General features: G+C 40.2%; 1 protein-coding gene across 7 annotated transcripts in view; it reads right to left on the bottom strand.

The window, feature by feature from the left end:
• Positions 1–18,748: 18,748 nt before the first annotated feature.
• The window catches only part of ELMO1 (engulfment and cell motility 1), a 575,941-nt gene continuing 567,371 nt past the window's right edge, over positions 18,749–27,318 (bottom strand). For all 7 annotated transcript variants that reach the window (XM_015133709.3, XM_077995014.1, NM_001257647.1 and 4 more), the window contains 2 exon segments: positions 25,763–25,840; positions 18,749–20,150 (listed from right to left, as the gene is read on the bottom strand). In XM_015133709.3, coding sequence (XP_014989195.1) covers positions 19,950–20,150; positions 25,763–25,840 — 279 coding nt within the window. In that variant the 3' untranslated portion in view covers positions 18,749–19,949.

The raw sequence follows: 27,318 nt of genomic DNA, 5'->3' as shown, positions 1-27,318 counted from the left end.
GGAAGCCCCAAACTTGGGATCAAAAAAGTGAATAACACAATTATCAACGTGTGAAAGTCTAACACAAACTGTCCTTTTGAGGACAGCAGAGCCCATGGAATCAGATAAAGCCTAACAGCCCCTTACTTAACCCCTTTCTTACTGTGTGACCTTGGGGAGTGACCTAAATGCTCTGAGCTTTTGACTTTTTATAGGTAAAGTAGGTAGTAATACCAACCTCCTGGGAGTATTCAGAGAGAGAAATGATAAAATGCAAGGAGAGTATTTAGCACAATGCCTTGCACCAGGTTGTCAGTCAACAGTAGCTAACTCGTATCAGTGGCAGCCAAAACCACATGAGCACCACATGCCTGATGTCCAATAAAGGCACGTCGCAGGGATTTTGCCATTATTTCTGGTGCCACATAGAATACCCCTTAGCTCCTGACCCTGGTGCCATTTTTTGCTGCTTCTGCCTGACTCCTGCATGTTGACTCAGGTTCCATTTTTAGCTCTACTCCTGCAGATTGAACCACAGATGTTGGTTTTCTAGGTAATATCTATCTGGAATTGGGCCTATTTGCATAACACCTAGCACCACCACATAGGAAGGTGGGGGTGAGATTTGGATAGTGGGATTTGGAAAATGAGACACTGTTAATTCATGAGAAAGAAATATGAGGATTTTAGTTAATTGTAAAATCCACATGGTCAACAACACATTTGGGAGGAGGGATGAGTGTAATCTGATTCCAAAACTCAAAGGGGGGCCTCCAAGTGGCATGAGCTTGATTTTGGGCACTAGAAAGGTCTAGCAATAAGTATTTACTAGGCACTAATTATCGAGTATTCACTATATACTAGACACTATTCGTTGAAATGTATAAACACGATTTAATATAATCCTTCGACCATTGTTAGTAAAGATTGCACAAAGTTTTACCAACCAGGAAATAACTTACCTGAAGTCAAAACAGCAAGCAAGTGTTGAATATGGAATTGACACAGGCCTTCAAAGTCAATATATATATATTTTAACAACTAAAGAACTCTAACATTGGCCCCAAATTAGGCCTTTCCTCAACAATTAGTAATTATCACACACACACACACACACACACACACATTTTGTTTCTTCCTTCCTCTCAAACACTCAGAAGAGTTAGCTAGAAAAGCACTCATAGATTATTAATTTTTAGTGTCTCATTTTTTATGCCTCTCATCTTAAAAACTATGTTTGGTATCAACAGATCTTGCTCAATCTCTTAGAGTTTTAGGGCAACATTGTTACCTGATTCCAAAAACAAAATGAAATGGCATAATAAAATTAAAACGGTTGTGTTCTTCAGCTTTAAATGTGCAAAACTACTCTGCAAGTTAAGTAAAGCCTTTTGTTTGCTGGACTGTCAAAACACATTTAGAAAACTAATGGGTTTCAAGTGATCTATTTTAAATGGAACATCACTGAACGAAAATTTATCTGTTGAAGCTAAGCTGCAAACCATGTCACATAGGAAGGGTTGAAAAGAAATAGAAAAACAGAAAACTAAAAGGGACATAATAGTTGTTTTCAAATATTGAAAGGCTGTTGTGAAGAAGTCAAATTAAATGTATCCATATGGCCTTAAGGAGTGCATAGAGGGAAGTCACTAAATGTAATGAATGTTCTTATATTCTTGTGTATATTCAGATTATTCTGTGTTCAAAGGGGGACATTTTGGCGGGTAGTTGGTTTTTGGCTCTATAGTTTTCCAGCGGAGGCTGGCTTGAGGATGGACTTCCTATACTTGGACAGTGGGTCAGATTAGTGACTCCTAAGAGTCTGTGATTTTACCCATTAAATTGCATCATCCAAATAGGCAGGTATCCTCATTGCTGTTGGAAACTTTTGCAAAAATCTGAGACAGACAGAGTAGGAGTGAGGGTAGGGGTACCACTGCCCATGAGACTACAGGAAGGCCTGGTGAGAGAAGGAGTGAGATGAGAGAAGAAATGGGAGAGCTGAGGTCAGAGGTCAAGGGAAGCAAATTGAGTGTCAACAATAGGTGGTAGATAAATAGAAGCATGGTGTATTGGTAGAGGTTGGAATGAAGCAGGAAGTTAGAGTGCAGTGGGCAAGAAGGTAATGTAGGGGATCGAGTGGATAAAGTTAGTCCAGGTCCTTAATCTGCTGACACTGAATTTAAAAATTCAAAATAAACTTTTCTTATTTCAAATGCAAGACATGCTCCCATTACAAAAATCTGAAATATAGACTTTCATTACACAAACAAGAAAACATAAATTCCCAGAGTTCTAGTCAATCAGAGAAAACTACTAAAAACACATTATTAGGGCTGAGCATGATGGCTCATGCCTGTAATCCCGGTACTTTGAGAGGCCGAGACAGGAGGATCACCTAAGGTTAGGAGTTTGAGACCAGCCTGGCCAACATGGTGAAACCCTGTCTCTACTAAAAATACAAAAATTAGCTGGGTGTGGTGGTGGGTGCCTGTAATCCCAGCTACTCGGGAGGCTGAGGCAGGAGAATCACTTGAACCCTGGAGGCAGAGGTTGCAGTGGGCTGAGATCGCCCCACTGCACTCCAGCCAGGGTGACAGAGTGAGACTCTGTTTCAAAACAAAAACAAACAAAAAAAAACACATTTGTGTATATCCTTCTGAATGCTTTTCTAGGCATATATACAACACACACACTGACATTCTAAAATAAAATCCATATGCATTTTCATAGAGTTTTATGAGCTATTTTTTTCAGTTAACATCTTATTAACATCTTTCCTTTCAATGGACCACTTCACATGATTGTGAATGTTAGTCATGTATGTCACGGTATAAATGGATGTCTCATAGTTTATTTTAGTCTGAGGTTTTACAATTTTATTTTAAACACTGGAATCCTTTCATGAAACAAAATCATACATAGGTGTGTAGCAAATAAACAGATAAAACAAACAGAGCAGCTCCATTTGATGAGTAAAATTGCAAAGTCAAGAGTCAGTCATATTTTGAAAACTTTGGCTATATATAACCAAATTTTTTCCAGAGAGATTGTGAGAGCCTGTTTTATTACCCTTTCACCATCACTGAATATTTAAAAAATGTTCTCAAATTTTGTCTTGCGATGTGAATGTGCCTTTTAATATTATTTGTGACCTTAAACATTTTCTTTGTTTATTGATTTCTTTGCTTATTCATAGATAATTTATTTACTATTTTAAGTCCACATTTATTTTGGATTATACTATGCTAAATTATTCTGGTTTTTTGTTGATTTTTTAATACCACTTATACATTAAGAGAAATCATCTTTAATCATACAAAAATTTGCCAAGTTGATAGGCCAAAAACATGTATCATTTTAATGTGTATTTCTTCAAGTTTTTTTGATGGTATTTTTTTCAATTACTCCCCGGTCAGTTATACTGATATTTTGTTAATTGCCTGTTTATTTCCTTTTTACATTTTTCATCGAATCATTCATTTTTTCTTATTTATTGTTGAATTAATTTAATTTTCTTTATCTTTTTCCTCTTCTGTTGATAGAGAAGTCACACATTTTGTTTCTAATATTTTCAATAGTTATTCCCCAATTTTAACATGTAGAGTTGATTTAAAGTCTAAAGATTATCAGTATCTCTAAGCTTCTGAAAACTGAAAGGAGGATAAAGTAGTTTAGGTTATGTTATAGACTTTCATTGTACGTTACATTATTCTGTATTTTAATTCCACATAGTTTTAAGACACCTTAAATTAGTTATTATTAGTTAAAAGGTGTGTTAAAACTTAATACACCTTAAATTAGTTATTATCATTGTGTCTTTTACACAGCTATTTCTGGTTTAGATTTGCTTTCAAAATTATCCTTCTTTCTCTTACTCTTAGAGATCATCTGTGAGTGACAAATTCCCTTTAACCTTATTGGAAATGTCTTTATTTTGTTTCCATTCTTGAGTGACAGTTTAACTGGGAATACAATTCTACTTAAAATTATCTTCTTTCAATGCTGTGAAAACATATCATCAGCCCTCCATTCCAGAGCTTCTCCACGGGTGCTGCAGCATATACCTCTCTCCTCATTGCAATGCACTGCTGACTGGGCACTGGTATGCAGAAGAATTGATGGTCTTGTTGTCAGGGTGTCAGGGCAGGGCTTGGGCTGTGGCCCTTCCTGATGAGCAGCCTTATCTGCTTACCCTCGTGTGTTGTGCAGGCATCATAACTTTCAATGTACTCTGTGACATAAAAATACTCAGGCAAACATAGAGCCAAATCATGAGTGAACTCCCATTCACAATTGCTACAAAGAGAATAAAATACCTAGGAATACAACTTACAAGGGATGTGAAGGACCTCTTCAAGGAGCACTACAAACCACTGCTCAAGGAAATACAAGAGGAAACAAACAAATGGAAAAACATTCCATGCTCGTGGATAGGAAGAATCAATATCATGAAAATGGCCATACTGCCCAAAGTAATTTATAGATTCAATGCTATCCCCATCAAGCTACCATTGACTTTCTTCACAGAATTAGAAAAAACTACTTTAAATTTCATATGAAACGAAAAAAGAGCCCGTATAGCCAAGACAATCCTAAGCAAAAAGAACAAAGCTGGAGGCATCACACCACCTGACTTCAAACTATGCTACAAGGCTACAGTAACCAAAAGAGCATGGTACTGGTACCAAAACAGATATATAGACCAATGGAACAATAGAACAGAGGCCTCGGAAATAATGCCACATATCTACAACCATCTGATCTTTGACAAACATAACAAAAACAAGCAATGGAGAAAATAAATAATGTTTAATAAATAAATAATGTTGGGAAAACTGGTTAGCCATATGCAGAAAACTGAAACTGGACCCCTTCCTTACACCTTATATAAAAATTAACTCAAGATGGATTAAATACTTAAGTGTAAGACCTAAAACCATAAAAACCCTAGAAGAAAACCTAGGCAATACAATTCATGACATAGGCATGGGCAAAGGCTTCATGACTAAAACACCAAAAGCAATTGCAACAAAAACCAAAATTGACAAATGGGATCTAATTAAACTAAAGAGCTTCTGCACAGCAAAAGAAACTATCATCAGAGTGAACAAGCAACCTACATAATGGGAGAAAATTTTTGCAGTCTATCCATCAGACAAAGGGCTAATATCCAGAATCTACAAAGAACTTAAACAAATTTACAAGAAGAAACAAACAACTCCATCAAAAAGTGGGAGAAGATTATGAATAGACACTTCTCAAAAGAAGACATTTATGTGGCCAACAAATATGAAAAAAAGCTCATCATCACTGGTCATTAGAGAAACGCAAATCAAAACCACCATGCCAAATACCATCTCATGCCAGTGAGAATGGCGATCATTAAAAAGTCAGGAAACAACAGATGTTGGAGAGCATGTGGAGAAATGGGAATGCTTTTACATAGTTGGTGGGAGTGTAAATTAGTTCAACCATTGTGGAAGACAGTGTAGCAATTCCTCAAGGATCTAGAACCAGAAAAAGTATTTGACCCAGCAATCCCATTACTGGGTATATACCCAAAGGATTATAAATCATTCTACTATAAAGACAGATGCACACGTATGTTTATTGCAGCACTGTTCACAATAGCAAAGACTTGGAACCAACCCAAATGCGCATAAATGATAGACTGGATAAAGAAAATGTGGCATATATACACCATGGAATACTATGCAGCCATAAGAAAGAATGTGTTTGTGTCCTTTACAGGGACGTAGTTGAAGCTGGAAAGCATAATTCTCAGCAAACTAACACAGGAACAGAAAATCAAACACCACAGGTTCTCAATAATAAGTGGGAGTTGAATTATGAGAACACATGGACACAGGGAGGGGAACGTTACACACCAGGGCCTGTCAGGGGTTGGGGATCTAGGGGAGGCATAGCATTAGGAGAAATACCTAATGTATATGATGGGTTGATGGGTGCAGCAAACCACCATGGCATGTGTATACCTACGTCACAAACCTGCACATTCTGCACATGTATCCCAGAACTTAAAGTATATTAAAAAAAAAAAAAAATTACTCAGAGCCCTCTTCCATTGTTGCTACTGAAGGAGCAATACCTGTTAGTCTAACACTTGCTGTGAAGGTGATCGTTTTTCTCTCTAACATTTTCTCTGTCTTTGGTGTTTTTCAGGGTCATTGTGATTTTTATCAATGCATATTTATTTATCTTGCTTGGGAGTTTTTATATTTCCAAATCTAAGGATTTGTTTTACTAGCAAATCTTCAGCCATTATTCCTTGAAATACTGCATTTCCACCAATTGCTCTTCTTTCCTTTTGGAACTTCTGTTAAGAGTTCTCACCTTCAAGCTGCCTAACAGTCATTTTTTTTTCTCAATTCTTTGCACTGCCTTTTGGGTAATTTTCTCAGATCTGTTTTTCAGCTGATTAATTCTCTCTTCAGTTGTGTCTAACCTATATTTAACATAACACTGAGTTCATTTTTTCCAAAGCCTATATTTTTCATGTTTTATTGCTTTTGTCATCTCTTTATTGTTCTGGGGATTTCAATACTATTTAAAATATGTTTATCTTAGGCCAGACATGGTGGCTCACACCTGTAATCCCAGCACTTTGGGAGGCCTAGGCAGGCACTTTATTTGATTTTCATGTTTTTATTCTATTGTGTCAAGTTTTGGGGTGTCTAATCTTACTCTTACTCATTATAGATTGTGAGTCTTTTTTCTCCCACAGCCTAGTCAGAGAAGATTTCATGTTAGCTTCGTACGCCAATGGTTAGGGTTCCCCCACCAGCTAACTTGCAAATGAGGGTGTAGCCCTCTTAAGATCCTGGCTTTTGTGGGAAAACAGTTCTCTTCCTCATTAATATGCAAATGAGGCCTGTTCTCTAAATCCCCACCTGGACACTAGAACTTACACCTCTCTCAAGACAACTACCACCCTGGGGAGGCCACAGCCTCAGCCACAAGTTTAGTGCTTTGGATTTCAGTTCTTTCCTTATCACTGACACCTGTGGATTTCCCTTTTTGTAATAGAAGATCAGAGAAATCATCTAAAATGATCTGTATTGTTTTAAAATTTTAGTCATATTTGAAATAATTGTTTTTGGGGGAGGATGTTTTGGGTATTGCTATGAAACCTTTATACTTACATTCTGTCTCATGGTGTAAAGATTTTCTTTGTGGCCATCTATATGAGGAACATTTTCCAAAGATATATTATGTATATTTTTTGTAGACTATGTATATCTAAACATCTTTATTTTTTATTTCTTTTCTCTTTTTCTTTTTTTTTTTTTTTGGTCACAGGGTTTCACTCTGTTGCCCAGGCTGGAGTGCAGTCGCTCGATCATGGTTCACTGCAGGCTTGAACTCCTGGGCTCAAGCAATCCTCCCGCCTCAGCTAAGCAGCTAAGACTACAGGCATGCACCACCATGTCTGGCTTTTTAAGTTTTTTGTAGAGAAGAGATCCAAAACATCTTTCAAATTCAGTTAATCATATATATGCCATTATTTGAAGTCTCTACCTAAGGAATGGTGCTCATCACTTCTCTTCTATATATAATAGTATTGGTTTATATATTTCAAGGTGATTTTATTTAGCATGTAGATATTCTTGATGAATAAAATATTCTATTTTATTTAGCACACAGACAGAGACATGAAAAAAAGTACCAACATAAAAGAGTACAGAGGGTCTGCAACTTACAATGGTTCACCTAGATTTTTCGACTCTGTGATAGTGTGAAACTGTTGTAATTTGGATGTACTTCAAATTTTGAATTTTGATCTTCTCCTGGGCTTGCAATATGCAGTATATGAGATACTCAACACTTTCTTAAAAAATAGGCTTTGTGTTAGCTGATTTTGCCCAGTAGGCTAATGTGTTTTCAGCACATTTAAGGTAGGCTAGGCTAAGCTCAGATGTTCAGTAGGTAGGTATATTAAATGCATTTTCGACTTAAGATATTTTCAACTTACAAAAGGTTTATTGGGATATAACTCTGTTGCGAGTTGAGGACCATGTGTATTATAAAATAACTTTCTTTTTCGTATCTTTGTATTTTCAATTTTACTTTGCCTGATGTTTATTTGCTCTTTCCCCGCCACCTCCTCTCCCGACTCATTGCACTGGGACTTTGCCTTTGCTGGTATTTCTTGGTCAACTCTGCATTTGCAATTATTGTGTGTCATTTTGTCTTAGGCACATATCTTATAACCAGCATTTGTCCAGATTTTGCTTTTTCAGCCAGTCCGAGAAAGATTTGGTCTTATTTCTATTTTTGTATTTATATATCGAACTTTGAAAATACAGTTGACCCTTGATCAACACAGGTTTGAACTGTGCAAATCCATTTTTACGTGGATTTCCTTCCGCCTCTATGACCCCTGAGACAGCAAGACCAATCCCTCCTCTTCAGCCTACTCAATGTGAAGATGATGAGGATGTAGACCTTATTAATGATCCACTTCAACTTAATATTAACAAATAGCAAATATATTTTATCTTATGATTTTAATAGCATTTTCTTTTCTCTAGTTTTAAGAATACAGTATATGGGGGGGCGGAGCAAGATGGCCAAATAGGAACAGCTCCAGTCTCCAACTCCCAGCGCGAGCGACACAGAAGACCGGTGATTTCTGCATTTTCAACTGAGGTACTGGGTTCATCTCACTGGGGAGTGCCGGACGATCGGTGCTGGTCAGCTGCTGCAGCCCGACCAGCGAGAGCTGAAGCAGGGCGAGGCATTGCCTCACCTGGGAAGCGCAAGGGGGAAGGGAATCCCTTTTCCTAGCCAGGGGAACTGAGACACACAACACCTGGAAAATCGGGTAACTCCCACCCCAATACTGCGCCTTAAGCAAACAGGCACACCAGGAGATCATATCCCACTCCTGGCCGGGAGGGTCCCACACCCACGGAGCCTCCCTCATTGCTAGCACAGCAGTCTATGATCTACCCGCAAGGCAGCAACGAGGCTGGGGGAGGGGCGCCCGCCATTGTTGAGGCTTAAGTAGGTAAACAAAGCCGCTGGGAAGCTCGAACTGGGTGGAGCTCACAGCAGCTCAAGGAAACCTGCCTGTCTCTGTAGACTCCACCTCTGGGGACAGGGCACAGTAAACTATAACAAACGCAGCAGAAAACTCTGCAGACGCAAACGACTCTGTCTGACAGCTTTGAAGAGAGCAGTGGATCTCCCAACACGGAGGCTGAGATCTGAGAAGGGACAGACTCCCTGCTCAAGTGGGTCCCTGACCCCTGAGCAGCCTAACTGGGAGACATCCCCCACTAGGGGCAGTCTGACATCCCACACCTCACAGGGTGGAGTACACCCCTGAGAGGAAGCTTCCAAAGCAAGAATCAGACAGGTACACTCGCTGTTCAGAAATATTCTATCTTCTGCAGCCTCTGCTGCTGACACCCAGGCAAACAGGGTCTGGAGTGGACCTCAAGCAATCTCCAACAGACCTACAGCTGAGGGTCCTGACTGTTAGAAGGAAAACTATCAAACAGGAAGGACACCTACACCAAAACCCCATCAGTACATCACCGTCATCAAAGACCAGAGGCAGATAAAATCACAAAGATGGGGAAAAAGCAGGGCAGAAAAGCTGGAAATTCAAAAAATAAGAGCGCATCTCCCCCGGCAAAGGAGCGCAGCTCATCGCCAGCAACGGATCAAAGCTGGACGGAGAATGACTTTGACGAGATGAGAGAAGAAGGCTTCAGTCCATCAAATTTCTCAGAGCTAAAGGAGGAATTACGTACCCAGCGCAAAGAAACTAAAAATCTTGAAAAAAAAGTGGAAGAATTGATGGCTAGAGTAATTAATGCAGAGAAGGTCATAAACGAAATGAAAGAGATGAAAACCATGACACGAGAAATACGTGACAAATGCACAAGCTTCAGTAACCGACTCGATCAACTGGAAGAAAGAGTATCAGTGATTGAGGATCAAATGAATGAAATGAAGCGAGAAGAGAAACCAAAAGAAAAAAGAAGAAAAAGAAATGAACAAAGCCTGCAAGAAGTATGGGATTATGTAAAAAGACCAAATCTACGTCTGATTGGGGTGCCTGAAAGTGAGGGGGAAAATGGAACCAAGTTGGAAAACACTCTTCAGGATATCATCCAGGAGAACTTCCCCAACCTAGTAGGGCAGGCCAACATTCAAATCCAGGAAATACAGAGAATGCCACAAAGATACTCCTCGAGAAGAGCAACTCCAAGACACATAATTGCCAGATTCACCAAAGTTGAAATGAAGGAAAAAATCTTAAGGGCAGCCAGAGAGAAAGGTCGGGTTACCCACAAAGGGAAGCCCATCAGACTAACAGCAGATCTCTCGGCAGAAACTCTACAAGCCAGAAGAGAGTGGGGGCCAATATTCAACATTCTTAAAGAAAAGAATTTTAAACCCAGAATTTCATATCCAGCCAAACTAAGTTTCATAAGTGAAGGTGAAATAAAATCCTTTACAGATAAGCAAATGCTTAGAGATTTTGTCACCACTAGGCCTGCCTTACAAGAGATCCTGAAGGAAGCACTAAACATGGAAAGGAACAACCGGTACCAGCCATTGCAAAAACATGCCAAAATGTAAAGACCATCGAGGCAAGGAAGAAACTGCATCAACTAACGAGCAAAATAACCAGTTAATATCATAATGGCAGGATCAAGTTCACATATAACAATCTTAACCTTAAATGTAAATGGACTAAATGCTCCAATTAAAAGACACAGACTGGCAAACTGGATAAAGAGTCAAGACCCATCAGTCTGCTGTATTCAGGAGACCCATCTCACACGCAGAGACATACATAGGCTCAAAATAAAGGGATGGAGGAAGATTTACCAAGCAAATGGAGAACAAAAAAAAGCGGGGGTTGCAATACTAGTCTCGGATAAAACAGACTTTAAACCATCAAAGTTCAAAAGAGACAAAGAAGGCCATTACATAATGGTAAAGGGATCAATTCAACAGGAAGAGCTAACTATCCTAAATATATATGCACCCAATACAGGAGCACCCAGATTCATAAAGCAAGTCCTTAGAGACTTACAAAGAGACTTAGACTCCCATACAATAATAATGGGAGACTTCAACACTCCACTGTCAACATTAGACAGATCAACGAGACAGAAAGTTAACAAGGATATCCAGGAATTGAACTCATCTCTGCAGCAAGCAGACCTAATAGACATCTATAGAACTCTCCACCCCAAATCAACAGAATATACATTCTTCTCAGCACCACATCGTACTTACTCCAAAATTGACCACGTAATTGGAAGTAAAGCACTCCTCAGCAAATGTACAAGAACAGAAATTATAACAAACTGTCTCTCAGACCACAGTGCAATCAAACTAGAACTCAGGACTAAGAAACTCAATCAAAACCGCTCAACTACATGGAAACTGAACAACCTGCTCCTAAATGACTACTGGGTACATAACGAAATGAAGGCAGAAATAAAGATGTTCTTTGAAACCAATGAGAACAAAGATACAACATACCAGAATCTCTGGGACACATTTAAAGCAGTGTGTAGAGGGAAATTTATAGCACTAAATGCCCACAAGAGAAAGCAGGAAAGATCTAAAATTGACACTCTAACATCGCAATTAAAAGAACTAGAGAAGCAAGAGCAAACACATTCGAAAGCTAGCAGAAGGCAAGAAATAACTAAGATCAGAGCAGAACTGAAGGAGATAGAAACACAAAAAACCCTCCAAAAAATCAATGAATCCAGGAGTTGGTTTTTTGAAAAGATCAACAAAATTGACAGACCACTAGCAAGACTAATAAAGAAGAAAAGAGAGAAGAATCAAATCGACGCAATTAAAAATGATAAAGGGGATATCACCACCGACCCCACAGAAATACAAACTACCATCAGAGAATACTATAAACACCTCTACGCAAATAAACTGGAAAATCTAGAAGAAATGGATAATTTCCTGGACACTTACACTCTTCCAAGACTAAACCAGGAAGAAGTTGAATCCCTGAATAGACCAATAGCAGGCTCTGAAATTGAGGCAATAATTAAGAGCCTACCAACCAAAAAAAGTCCAGGACCAGATGGATTCACAGCTGAATTCTACCAGAGGTACAAGGAGGAGTTGGTACCATTCCTTCTGAAACTATTCCAATCAATAGAAAAAGAGGGAATCCTCCCTAACTCATTTTATGAGGCCAACATCATCCTGATACCAAAGCCTGGCAGAGACACAACAAAAAAAGAGAATTTTAGACCAATATCCCTGATGAACATCGATGCAAAAATCCTCAATAAAGTACTGGCAAACCGGATTCAGCAACACATCAAAAAGCTTATCCACCATGATCAAGTGGGCTTCATCCCTGGGATGCAAGGCTGGTTCAACATTCGCAAATCAATAAACATAATCCAGCATATAAACAGAACCAAAGACAAGAACCACATGATTATCTCAATAGATGCAGAAAAGGCTTTTGACAAAATTCAACAGCCCTTCATGCTAAAAACGCTCAATAAATTCGGTATTGATGGAACGTACCTCAAAATAATAAGAGCTATCTATGACAAACCCACAGCCAATATCATACTGAATGGGCAAAAACTGGAAAAATTTCCTTTGAAAACTGGCACAAGACAGGGATGCCCTCTCTCACCACTCCTATTCAACATAGTGTTGGAAGTTCTGGCTAGGGCAATTAGGCAAGAGAAAGAAATCAAGGGTATTCAGTTAGGAAAAGAAGAAGTCAAATTGTCCCTGTTTGCAGATGACATGATTGTATATTTAGAAAACCCCATTGTCTCAGCCCAAAATCTCCTTAAGCTGATAAGCAACTTCAGCAAAGTCTCAGGATACAAAATTAATGTGCAAAAATCACAAGCATTCTTATACACCAGTAACAGACAAACAGAGAGCCAAATCAGGAATGAACTTCCATTGACAATTGCTTCAAAGAGAATAAAATACCTAGGAATCCAACTTACAAGGGATGTAAAGGACCTCTTCAAGGAGAACTACAAACCACTGCTCAGTGAAATCAAAGAGGACACAAACAAATGGAAGAACATACCATGCTCATGGATAGGAAGAATCAATATAGTGAAAATGGCCATACTGCCCAAGGTAATTTATAGATTCAATGCCATCCCCATCAAGCTACCAATGAGTTTCTTCACAGAATTGGAAAAAACTGCTTTAAAGTTCATATGGAACCAAAAAAGAGCCCGCATCTCCAAGACAATCCTAAGTCAAAAGGACAAAGCTGGAGGCATCACGCTACCTGACTTCAAACTATACTACAAGGCTACAGTAACCAAAACAGCATGGTACTGGTACCAAAACAGAGATATAGACCAATGGAACAGAACAGAGTCCTCAGAAATAATACCACACATCTACAGCCATCTGATCTTTGACAAACCTGAGAGAAACAAGAAATGGGGAAAGGATTCCCTATTTAATAAATGGTGCTGGGAAAATTGGCTAGCCATAAGTAGAAAGCTGAAACTGGATCCTTTCCTTACTCCTTATACGAAGATTAATTCAAGATGGATTAGAGACTTAAATGTTAGACCTAATACCATAAAAATCCCAGAGGAAAACCTAGGTAGTACCATTCAGGACATAGGCATGGGCAAAGAGTTCATGTCTAAAACACCAAAAGCAACGGCAGCAAAAGCCAAAATTGACAAATGGGATCTCATTAAACTAAAGAGCTTCTGCACAGCAAAAGAAACTACCATCAGAGCGAACAGGCAACCTACAGAATGGGAGAAAATTTTTGCAATCTACTCATCTGACAAAGGGCTAATATCCAGAACCTACAAAGAACTCAAACAAATTTACAAGAAAAAAACAAACAACCCCATCAAAAAGTGGGCAAAGGATATGAACAGACATTTCTCAAAAGAAGACATTCATACAGCCAACAGACACATGAAAAAATGCTCATCATCACTGGCCATCAGAGAAATGCAAATCAAAACCACAATGAGATACCATCTCACACCAGTTAGAATGGCGATCATTAAAAAGTCAGGAAACAACAGGTGCTGGAGAGGATGTGGAGAAATAGGAACACTTTTACACTGTTGGTGGGATTGTAAACTAGTTCAACCATTATGGAAAACAGTAAGGCGATTCCTCAAGGATCTAGAACTAGATGTACCATATGACCCAGCCATCCCATTACTGGGTATATACCCAAAGGATTATAAATTATGCTGCTATAAAGACACATGCACATGTATGTTTATTGCGGCACTATTCACAATAGCAAAGTCTTGGAATCAACCCAAATGTCTATCAGTGACAGATTGGATTAAGAAAATGTGGCACATATACCCCATGGAATACTATGCAGCCATAAAAAAGGATGAGTTTGTGTCCTTTGTAGGGACATGGATGCAGCTGGAAACCATCATTCTTAGCAAACTATCACAAGAACAGAAAACCAAACACCGCATGTTCTCACTCATAGGTGGGAACTGAACAATGAGATCACTTGGACTCAGGAAGGGGAACATGACACACCGGGGCCTATCATGGGGAGGGGGGAGGGGGGAGGGGGGAGGGATTGCATTGGGAGTTATACCTGATGTAAATGACGAGTTGATGGGTGCAGCACACCAACAAGGCACAAGTATACATATGTAACAAACCTGCACGTTATGCACATGTACCCTACAACTTAAAGTATAATAATAATAAATAAATTAAAAAAAATACAGTATATGATACATGTAATATACAAAATATGTATCGATTGTTTATATTATTGGTAAATCTTCTGATCAAAGGTAGGCTATTAGTAGTTACGGTTTTGGGAATTCAAAAGTTATACTTGGATTATTTGACTCTGCCAGCAGTTGATACCCCTAACCCCCATGTTGTTCAAGGGCTAACTGTATAGCCTTTTATTTTGCTACCTTTTGCAATAATGATCAAGTTTCATCTCTTCTACAGCACCCTGTATATAATCTCTGTTGGATTCCATTTGCTTCCAGTAATTTGATTGATTGAATGATTGATACATCCAGCCTTCTTTGAAAGTGAAGCATTTTTGACACATATTCAGCCTCCAGTCCCACTCTTCCCCAACTCCTCTTTTGTGCTGCTGCCTGTGTGACAGTCGTGATCTTAAAATGCAAATCTGGTCATGCTGTTTACCCAGGTAAAATGTGCCAGTGGTTCTTGATCACATAAAGAATATATTTCCAACTTCTTGGCAAGACAGTCAAGATTCTTTACATTTTTTTCCCATCTTATCTTCTATTCTCTCTCCCATATTCCTCTCTGTTCTCCAGCCATGAAAGTTTCCTCTTTCTAATGCCTCAAGTGGTTAGGGTATTTTTTTATATGCATTTACAGCATACACCCTTACCTCCCCACTGGAATTTATTTTAAATTGTGGTTTTATTGCATTACCTCCAATCCTTAATTCAAGAAGTATATCAAAATTCTTAAATTTTCCACCCTTCCTTTCTCTTTCTCATTTTTCTTTACCATAAAACAGACTGAATTGGTTGAAAAACAGTCCTGCATATCTACAGGTTCTGCATCCTTAGATTTAACCAACTGAGACTGAAAATATTTGGGGAAACAAACAATAAGAAACATAATACAAACTCTAAATTTTGAAAATGATAGAGTATAAGCTATTTGTGTCACATTGACATTGTATTAGGTATTATAAACAATCTAGAGATGATATAAAATATATAGGAGGATATGCATAGGTTATATGCAAATATGATGCCATTTTATATAAGGGACTTGGGCATCCTGGGTTTCGGTATCCATAGGCTCCTGGAACCAATCCCCCATGGATCTTGAGGGATTGATTGCATATCATCTAGTTAAGCTATGCTAAAGATCCCTCCCTCAAACCACCGTGGATAACAGAGGAAAGGAAGGAAAGGGAAGGGATGGGGAGGGTAGGGGATTTCCTTTTTGAGCAGTGACAGTTTTCAGCCACCTCACGTATAATCCTCACAAGTAATAACATTTCCATTATAAATGAGTAACAGGCACACAGTAAATGACTTGCCTCAAATTATCTGTTTGGAGAAGTTCACCAAATGCACACTATCTCATTATTTCATCTCATTACTGTTCCTCCTCTCTTCCTGATTTTTGCTCACAGCCCTATCTCTTACCTATTCTAGGAGCTCAGGAGTCCTCTGCACTCTTCTGTCTCTCTCACCCCCATGCTAATGAAGTCTTCGCTTCTCTTTAATAACTTTACCCTCCTCCCCATTTCTATTGCTACTACCAAAGTCTAGGCTCAAATAATGCTGGCTTGGGATTATTTCAAAAATCTCCTTGCTAATATTTCTGCTTCCAGTTTTCTCCCACTTCAAGTTTGCCCGCACAAGGCTGTTTTGTATCTGTGATATTTCTGAATGGCAAATCTGACATCACACCTCTTAATGCACTCTCTTTTGCCCTCAAGTAAACATCCTTGCCAACTCTGTCAGGATTTTCAGGATTTGTGCTTTTCTTCCTCTGCAGTGTTATCACCCTTTGCTCTCTCATAAGCATCCTGCACAGCAACCACATTGAATGACCTACAGATTCTTGAGTTGTTCCAGATCAGCCTGCCTCCATGCTTTGTTCGCACTTTGCTCTACTTAGGTTTCTCTCTTACATGGTGAAAATCCCTTTTTCAAGATCTTACTCAAGTTTCTACTCCTCTCTTGCTTTCCCTTATACCATTTTGGAAAGTGTTGGTCACAACCTCCTTTCTACTATTCTACCTTGTACCTATTTATATAATGCTATTTACCACACTGTGCTGCAACTTGTTGGTTTTATATTTGACTAAGTTGCTTGTCATTTCCCTGACTTGATAAATTTTGTTCTCATTTTTACAAATGTTAATTTTACAAATTTTGTTCTTGTTGAGTTCCTAGGGCCTATCTCTAAGCACACTTTTGATTATTGAATGGATATTTCATTCCCCTTAAAATGAAAGGTTTGTGTTAATTGTATTTTCATAACTAAAACAAAATGGATGAAAGGTATGCATGTCACTGGGGACACCCATTGCTTTGTTCACTGTAAAAGCAGGTGGACAGGACATGCTGTAGTTGATAACTGAAGGATGGCTTAGAATGGACTTGCAATTAGACTCAGGAAATATTCAGCCTTGCACTTTCTCTTTTGCAATTACTATTAGCTTTCCCTGCCCTCAAATGTTGTCACAGAAGTTTGAGAGGCCAATTCATTCTCCTTCCTCCTATGTGTTCTGAACAAGAATAAGATAGGAATTTAAACATCAGCAGATTCAAATTATCAGTTTTATTTTGAGCAAGGCGAATGGGAGAACGCAACTTGGACTTCATGACATCAGTCTTCCTACTTTACTTCTGCCTTGGATTTGGCTGAATTGCCCAGGCTTAGGAAACTGCAGGCAACAGGAGATGAGTTGGAGGCGGTAGGCTTATTGCATGGGAAAAAAGCCTTGGGCAGCCTGGAGAGAGAAGGTGAGGTGGCCAAATATGGGCAACAATCCTTCCCCACATGGTCACAAAATGAAGGGAAACAGATGGCATACTCTTCAGATCTCACAGGTCCAAAGGATGGTCTAGGGAGGAGCTGGAGAACGCTGCCTTTTATAGTCCTGAAAAGATTTATTTCTATTAAATGCACCAAAGCCGGAGTGCCAGAAGAGAGAGGGGCTGGATCTTCCCAGCCAAGGTCACAGGACAGATACATTTCTTAAACCCAGAGTCTCAGGACCTCAGAGATCCTGGTCCAGAAAATTCCCTTTTTCATGGATTGGATCTTATAACCCATAAGTAAAAAATAATATGACTTTGTTTGCTTTCTTTGACCTAACAGTTACTGTTTTATCATGATGATGGGTAGATTAATAAATGCTCTTGACAGCAAGTACATGTTAATAACATCGAAGCTTAATGATCAACGAATTAACAGCTCAACACTCAGGTGTGAGTGCTCTGATGGGAAGAAGGAACTCCTGTGAATGGCTTTGGATTGCAAAGGACTTTTTTTCCTGCAATGCATGCAGTGCTCTGGACCATATCATCTCAACCCAGGTCAATCTGTAATTGCACATCCTGATGACGGTAAAGAGCAATGACCTGGATGCTTCCACAGCTTGTGCTGTGAGGCCAGAGTGGCTTGTGCTGCACCACACTTAATACTGCACCTTGGACCCTTCTGACATCCCTCCCAGGGCTGGAAGTTTACAATCCTGATAATGCCTCCAGTGGAAATGACCTAAGAAACATCCTTTGCTGGGCTCTGACCCATAATTAATCCACAGTTAGATTTATTTAGTTCTGGCTTAATTTATTTCAGGTCTGTGGGTTTGCATTCTTTTCACTGCTAAATGTACTTCCTCAAAGTTGTGATGTGTTTAATTTGACCCACTCTATAAATTATATCATGGTAAGAAAGAAAAAGAAGAGAAAGTCATGGTCAAGAGACAACAATGTAAAAGGGATAGATATTTTCATACAGTGGGTCTGATTTTCTCAGTGAGTAGAGATGGTCTTCTTAGAAGTAACATTCTCCACTGATGCTCCGAGCCTATGGTGACCTAGTAAAGGTGGAGGGTTTCCCACAGCAGTGTTTTTCAAACCAATGTACATACACATCACCGAATTCAGCAGGTCTGGGGCAGAGCTGAAGAGCTGGCATCTCCAACAAGCTCCTAGGTGATGCTGATGACTTAGTAGCAAGCACCTAAGTTACTAAATCAAAACACCAGCTCCCCAAATCATCACAATCCATTTTATTCCACAGCATGTTTAAGGGAATGTTATTTTCAGGAAGATGTTTGGGATTAAAATAATTAAAAAAAACCTGGAAATTCACACATTTATGTATCTCTTCTTTTCATTAAATATATATCTGTTTGGCAAAAAATGTTAGACTCTTTTGTACAAAAACAAAGCCAAAAAAAAAAAAAAAGAAAAAAAAAACACTAACCCAAAACTCTTGCAAATTGTAAATACCAGTAATAATTACAATGATGTAAACTTGGATGTCTGACAGTTTGACCATCCTGTGGAACTCATGTTGCAGCAGGACCTCCCAGGAGAAGGTAACACCAAACCCTTGGATAGCAACAGCCTGTCCTAGAGGCATTTAGGTTTAGTCTATTAGAGATGGAGCGAGACTACTGATTTCACCATTTGTGCTTTCAGCTAAAAGGCTGGGAGTGTGGGTGGAAATGAAGAAGGCAGTTCTGGCCTGGGGCAGGGAGAGGAAACCCCAGACTAGCTGGTGAGGAGGGAAGATTTGTCACGATCACAGTGCAGACGCAAAGTGGGCGTGGGACCTGTGGACTGTTCGGGAAACTGATGCTAGGGAGGATCACGAGGAGGCTGCGGCTGCTGCTCTTGGGACCAAAGAGGAACAGAGCAAGGCAAAAGCAGGGAGGGAGGTGGGAGGAGATTTGAGCACAGATCTCAATTCAAGTGGAACTGGTGGTACGAGATGATTCTAGAGAGAGGGGAAAGGAGGATGTGGGGTTTGGTCTTCTTACCAAATAGCTGGGCCATTTCCTCCAGACAGGGGCCGTGGGGCACTCCCCTTGGTCTGGTGGGCAAGTTTTGGGGCAGTCTGGGCTGCTGGCTTTCCTGCCACGGGGAAGGAAGGGCATGCCTGCGGGGGGCTAGGATGGAAGGGCCCTTTGGCCTTCTTACTAGCAGTAGGCTTTGCTCTTGTCCCACCGGTGGACTGCAGCCATGGGAAGTGACCTGAAGCAGTGGAGCCGAGGAACAGAATCAGGGTGGTGAGCAAGATGCCAGCTAGGGGCTGAAAGTTGCCGGGGTTAGAGGTGATGCTGAAGGGAGTGTGGACCCACAGCTTCCCTTTACCAAAGGAGGGTTCCAAGGCGTGGGCATGTTTTCATTCCTCTCTCCTGTTAGCTAGGTGTTCCAGTTTTGGAAGGGGCGTGTCTGGGCCCGGCCACTTCAGTTACAGTCATAGACGAAGTCATAGTTGCTGGGCTCCTTGGGAATCGGCGGAGGTGCATCAGGGATCTGGATGTTTTCCAGATCCAGTAGGCGGAGCTTGATTTCCATGCTGAGCAGGGTGTCCAGGTCATTCCGCGTCAGGTCGCTCATCATGTCCTTCCCGAGTAGCGCATTCAGTCCATCCGTCCAGATACAGTACTGGCAGGAAGGGAGGCAACAGCGATCATTACTCGTGGCAATTGCAGAAGTATTAATAGTAAAAATAGCTAACAGTGAATACTCATCACTCAGTAGGCTCTGCGCTAAGTGCTCTGCCTACTTCGTCATTTCATATTCACAACATCTCAATATAAAGTCGATACTTCTGTTATCATCTCTGTTTTATAGGTGAAGGAACTGAGGTACAGAGAAGTTAAGTGACTCAGTATTACATAGACTGGGTGGGATTTGAACCCAGGCAATCTGACTCCAGTGCCTGTGCTCTTCTCTGCAAAGAATGGCTCTCCGTAACAGCTGAGGATTGGAGTTCTCCATGACTTGCAATGTAACACCTATGTGGTAGTCTATGACTTTTAGGTATTGGTGGAATCTACCAGTCCTGGACTCAACATCAGGTGAAGCTGGCTTCTTTCTGACTCCAGTCATGGCTCCTAGTCTAGTATCTCATCTCTGCCTGTCTTGTCTGATTCCTAGCATTCACAATGACAGCCCTGTCCCACCCTGGAGCCAATGGCCAACAGTAGTCCCACCTTGGTGTTTCTCAGCTAAAGGGCTAGGAAATAGCCTTCTGCTGCCCAGTGTCTAGCAGCCAAAATGGTTAAAATTATTGGGCAATCTTAATGGGAGGAGGGTTGGCTGCCTGTCTGGGGACCTCTTTAGCCTTTGTCTCCAGTTCCTAAGGTTTCTTTTCACCAGGTCTCTGGGGCCTGATCCCGGGGGACATTATCTGTTTTGGAAAGACCTTCAGAGTCCCCAACTAAGAGTCTGATTCTTCTCCTTTCATAGCCTTTTGTCTCTCCAGGAGACTATGATCTCTCTGAGGGAGAAGGAGGAACTGTGCCTTGTCTGAGGACCTGCTTTTCTCTTGTTAGCTTCTCTCCCAGAGGCTGGAGTTCTGTACTGACCTGGACAGAGAACCATGACACCTGGTGGAAGAGGCACCCCTGCTGCATCACAGAAAGCTGCTTGGCGTTCTGGATGCTGGGCTCCACTCACACACTGGAGTTAGGTTTCTAACAGTCCTGTATAGGATTCTATAACAGCAATTATTCTCCTATTTTGTTCAAGTGATCTTCCTTCTACCATGCACTTCAGATTCCCAACTTTTCTGCCTCACTAGGTCAAGTGGCAATTCCAGACCCTCCTTAACCTCCTTTGGCACTGTGGTTATCTGGACTGTATTCCATGGTAGCAGATCTCAACATAAAAGTACCCAAAGTATACAGAAAAACACTATATAAATCTCCAGTCACTATGATGTGATAGAAATCTTCTGTGATGCACATCGGTGGTCCTACTTTTTAAGCTGAGGAGGTGCACAATGGGTGTATTCTGAGATCCGTGTTTGAGGAGGGCAGCGTTGATTTGGAAGGCTTTCGTTCTACAGTGGTTAGGTGATCTCAGCCAAAGCATTTAACCCATCGAAACATCAATTTCGTGTTAAGGGATTTCTGGAAGAATTAGTGTCCTCATGATCTGATTCTGAACATGTCTAACCATCCATTTCTGCAGTGCGTTTCTTTTTAGAAACAACAGGCACAGAAAATTTTATTTGAAAGTACATCGACCAATAAATAAAAACCCTGTAGTATTGATACTGAATTTGAGTTGGAACTATCAGTATCAATTCATTATGTAGTTTATCTTTAAAAAAAAAAAAACCCTCCTAGCTCTGTCCCCAGAAAGGGCTAAAAAATAAAATAATGACCAACCAAGAACCATTGCACCATGGTGTGCAATGACCATAAACATACCTCATGCTTAGATTCTGGTCACTAAATACCATTTCCCACTACAAGTAATAAAGGCTCCACAGAGAAAAGGCAGGAAACAAAGATAAACCTGGAGCACCCCATCATACCAGAATGCCAGAAAGTTGTCAAAGACATAAGGGGTCCTCCCAACAGGACTCAGATGCCAACCCAATGGTGTTCCTATTTATTCCAGACTAGATAACTAAGAAACTAATAATGACAATAACTGCAACATATTGAGACATAATTCTGTTTAAATGCATGATTTCCTACTCAACTCCTGCCCCCAAATGCCTCATTGTTCTTCTTTGAAAGACACTATTTTGAAAACTGGTAAAGAGAATCAAGTATTTATCCTGCCTACCATATGTAAATTGTATAACTTTAGGATAACCAAATAGTTGATGAGGCCAGTTTCTCTCTATCCCTTTAATAAATAAAGAAGGAATTATAAAATTAGGATATCAACCTTTTGCAACCTCTAATGGTTCCAAGGATCCAGACAACAATCATCAGTGCCTGCTAACATCCAAGAAAGGGGAGCAAGAAATCACCATGAAAGTACAAACACCACTGCTACTGCTTAGAAAGGGAGCCTGAATTTGATTAATCCTTTAACTACAATTCATAGGACATACAGGGGACAGATGAATATATGAATTATACTGCAGGTTGTGGTGAGAACAATAATACCCGCCTTCCGAAGATACCCACATTCTACTCCCTGGATCCTGAGAATATGTCAGGTTCTGTGGAAAAGGGACTTAAGGTTGCTATCCGCTGACCTTAAAATAGAGAGATAATCTTGGATTATCCAAGCAGGCCCAATGTAATCCCAGAGGTCCTTAAAAGTGAGAGAAGGAAACAGAAGAAGAGTCAGAGTCAGAGAAGTGAGAGGTAGAGGGAGATCCGACTATGGAAGAGGAGGCTGAAGTGATGTGATGAAAAGGTTCAACTGGCCATTGCAATGGATGGAGGCCAAAGAGTGCAGGTGGACTCTTGAGTGAAAAAGACAAGGGAAAATTCTTCCCTAGAGCCTCCAGAAAGGAACACAGCCCTGCTGACACCTTGATTTTAGCCCAGGATACTCACATTTGACTTTTGAAGTCCAGAATTGGAAGATAATAAATTTGTGTTCTTTAACACTAAATTTGTGGCAGTTTGTTACAACAGCAACAGTAAGCTAATACATAAACTTATAATCAGCACAGTCTAGACTATTAACATTACAGGTTTAATGACCTGTTTTTCCCAATAAATAAATTTCAAGGAAAAAAGGCACATGCTCATGATTGTGAGAGACAGAGAAAGAGAAATCTGTAGATTCAGAGAAACCTAAGAAACATGTCAACCAACTGCTACGCATGGATCTTATTTGCATTCTGACTTGAACAAAGTATGAAAGAAAAAAACACACAAATGAGACAATTAGAGAAATCTGAAAATTGACGGCACATGGTTTAATAAATAAATACCACATTATTAATTGATTTGTGATCAGGGTATTGCAGTTACAGATTTTAAATTGAGTCTTTATTATTGGGAGACGCATACAGGAATATTTATACATAAAGTGATATCCAGATTTGCTTCAAAATAATCATGGGTGATGGTGGAAGAGTAGATGGGAGCACAGATGAACCAGATTGGCCATGAGTTGGTGACTGCAGAAGCTGAGTGATGGGCCTGCCAGGAATGTGCGAGCTCAGTGCCTGCTCCTTCTCTTCCTAGCTCCACAGTGTAGGGGTTAAGTGAGGGGCTTCTGGAGCAAGGCTGCCGGTGTTTAAATCCCAGCTCCGTCTCTTACTACTTGTGTGACCCTGAACACGTTTCTGAAGCTCTCTTGCCTCATTTCCCTCTTTTAGTAAATGGGGATTCTTTCAGAGTTATATGAGGGTTAACTGGGGTGAAATATACATATAAAGCATTAATGGTGCCTGGCAGAGAGTAAGCCAGGGTCGTTATACTTATAGTTGACCCTTGAACAACATGGGTTTTAACTGTGTGGGTCACTTATACATGGATTTTTTTTTTTTCAGTAAAACTTCCACCAAGTGTGCCTGTCCCTCCTGCTTCCCCTTCCACCTCTTCCACCTCTCCAGCCTCTGCCACCCCTGAGACCTCAAGACCAACCTGTCCTCTTCCTTCTCCTCATCCTACTCAATGTGAAGACAATAAGGATGAAGACCTTTATGATGATTCTCTTCCACTTAATGAATAGTAAACATATTTTCTCTTCCTTACGATTTTCTTAACATTTTCTTTTCCCTAGCTTACTTTACGGTAAGAATACAGTATATAATACACATAACATACAAAATGTGTGTGAATCAACTGCTTATGCTATGGGGAAGTCTTCTTTCTGGTCAACAGTAGGCTATCAACAGTTAAGTTTTTGGGGAGTCAAAAGTTATGGGCAGATTTTCAACTGTGTGGGGGGTCGGTGCCCATAACCCCCATGCTGTTCAAGGGCAACTGTATCAACCTTTCTATTGTTGAGGGTATTCAGTTCTGGGAGGTCTCTCCCTGCTCATTTGATAAATGAGAATGTCTGTAATAGAACTTTCTATTGTATGTTGTAATTATGGAAATAAAATGAGGTAATAGAGAGGAAAGTGGTCTGAAGTAATTAAAAGTGTTCACAAGCATATGGCATTTTTCTCTTCATTGTATCTATAAGAAGTGGCAGATATGAATAAAAATCTGGCAGTCCCAGAGCATTTATCTTGATCTGGAATTAATGTACACTGGGGAAAACAGCCTTGCATAGATTTAAATAACATCCAAAGTTCTACTATTTTAAGTAGTTTTGTATACAGCTCTATACATCTTGAATATGGTGGCCTGTGTAGAACCGCAATTTTATTTAAAAACAGAAACAGTAGGACACAGTATCTATTTTCAGAAAGATGAAGACAAAGTCTTACCCTTCAGCAAACTAAATGTCAAGTGACACAGAATTATATTTAAGCACCATTCTAAATGCAGGATTTGTGTCTAATCTTTCCTCTCTCTTTGGGATATACAATTTTATTCAAAAGCTTCAAACCAGTGAAAACCAGATACTGAATAACTTCTAAATGAGCTAAATGTCCTAGGGGAAATGGGGAACAAAAATCAGATTCTATTAAAATGTTCTCTTCCTTTCTAAAAGCTGTTTATACAACCACATGCAAAACAAAAATTTGAATGGTATCATCTAAAAATAAAAGTTTCAACCATGATGTTGGGTTCCAGTTTATAAAAGAAAGTTAAATCAGCCATAACTGCCACTTTATCTTACAAATGCATTTTCCTAGATTTATGCTAAATATTTTAAATATAGCTGACAGCGTGCTGCAAGAAGAGAAACAAATTATACATATAACAAGATGTCAGAAAGGAATAAAAGCATCTCGAAAATAAAATCCCAACAGCAGAGACAGCCCTAAACCTCTTAAAATAGCTTAAAGAAATTTGGTAGAAAACCTACTTCCTCAGATGTTTTAAAGAAGAGAGACCAGTTTATCTTGGGAAAATCCAGACCAAAAACGAAAAATTCAATGAAAACCAAAGCTGTAACCAGGGCCGCTTCTTTCTCTGGATTAACAACTATGCCTTTGCTGCATTTGAGGCCTTTTACATCCTTTTTCTTTACCAGGCTACTAAGAAGTTGAATCTGTTGCAAGGGGCAGTTTGTCAAGAGGTTTCTATTCTACTCCAAGTCAGCAAGATGCCCCTTGGTGCGTCATTTTTTTGGGCAGATCTATTTTTCTTAAGCAAAATTTCTTTCTTTCTAATATTTTTCTTGAGAAAAGATTACATTCTCTCATAAATTATCCCCCCTGAGACCCTTACCTCATGCTTGTCAGGAGCGATGAAGTTCAGTTGGCAGTTTGAGTCATACAAGATGGAGAAAGCGAGTTCAAGCACCTCCTACAAGAGATGAGAGAAAACAGCACCTTAAGGAAAATCGGCACATTTCATTTTGCTGTTGCAAATGGCTGCACATTGACCATGGAACAGGGCCAGCTTGTCTAGACAAGCAGAGCTGCAATGAGGCTGATGGAAGGAGGAACCATGTTCTTCAAGGTTCACGGCATGATTCCTTCTCTCCATTCAGGGCGGTCTGTGTACCATCTCATTTAATTCACATGCAGCCCATGTAGCAAGTGTTTTCATCCCCTTTACGAGGCGGGGCTTAGAGAGGTTCAATGAGTGTCCAAGGTGACAGCCCCCGCCTCCGCCACCAAAACCGTGTTATTCTCCTTTCTTTGCATCTCCCTTCCAGAGAGGCCACAAAAAAACAGTAAACTCCCAATCAACAGCATTAAGGGCTGTCCTTCCTTCTATCATCCTAAGACAGACAGAGAGGCCCACCGAGGTATGAATTCACTAAAATGTGGACGCTACGCCAGCTGTAAGGAGGCTTCTAGGTGAACCCATTATCTTTACATCTGTCCTTTGACCTCTGAGCTACTGTACAGTAAAGGCTACACAAAGCTTAGGTTTTACCCAGCAGAGACTCCAAGGTATGATCGAGAAGCATGGTCTCACTCATTGGTGATCACTTACGGAGTACACACAATTAGCCAGGCCCCAAAGGTCCGGGGACCAAGTGACATTTTCATTTCATTGCAGATGAATGACCAATGGCCAAGGCACTCAGTGCCATGTCTAATATGTACATTAAACCACACTTCTCAGACTGTACATGCTGTACCAATACTGGGTAGGACGATCATTCTAGTGGTCTGAGTGGTCAGCAGAAGATGAGAATCATCAGCTCATCTCAGCATCCTGAGGACTCCTAGTCTGGAGGGGAAGGGCCAAGTGTATCCAAACCAATGCTCTACACTGTTCCAGCATGGAGGTTCTAGTATGCCTTCCTTCTCTGTGCTTCTATTAGGCACCAGGGATGACCATCCCTCTCCCCTCCTGTGATCTGAGAGTCATATTGCTCAGTAATTGCCCACAAAGCATTCTTTCTTAGGGAGCCAGATCTCTTCACATCATTCTCTACCTTGATATCTGTTAGAGAGTTTGTCTTTCACCTGTGACTCACAGCAAAAATGCTCCAGAAAGATAAAAGGCAAAAAGATGAGGTCAGTGCCTACAGATTTCAGAATTTCAGACGGATTAAAGAATTATTCCAAAGTGGCTGCATCCCTCTCCCGACACAGTCCATCATCTAACTATTTCTGGCTCTCGTGGAGTTCTCAGTGTCTGGTTCACCTCCAGCTGTCCCTCAATGAGAGGTGGCAGGACTTGTTCTGAGGATAGACCTACCAGCATCTCACATTCATAAGGTCTCCTCACCTTGACAGAAATAGAAACAAGGGAAGGAAAGAATGCTGAGTCGTGGAGTGGGAGCTATTCTGCAAAAATGCTCTCCTCATTTTCTATTCTTCTTC

The sequence above is a fragment of the Macaca mulatta genome, chromosome 3 (genome assembly GCF_049350105.2).
Source record: "Macaca mulatta isolate MMU2019108-1 chromosome 3, T2T-MMU8v2.0, whole genome shotgun sequence".
In the NCBI taxonomy this organism is placed as follows: Eukaryota; Metazoa; Chordata; class Mammalia; order Primates; family Cercopithecidae; genus Macaca; species Macaca mulatta.
This window is presented reverse-complemented; position numbering and strand designations above follow the sequence as displayed.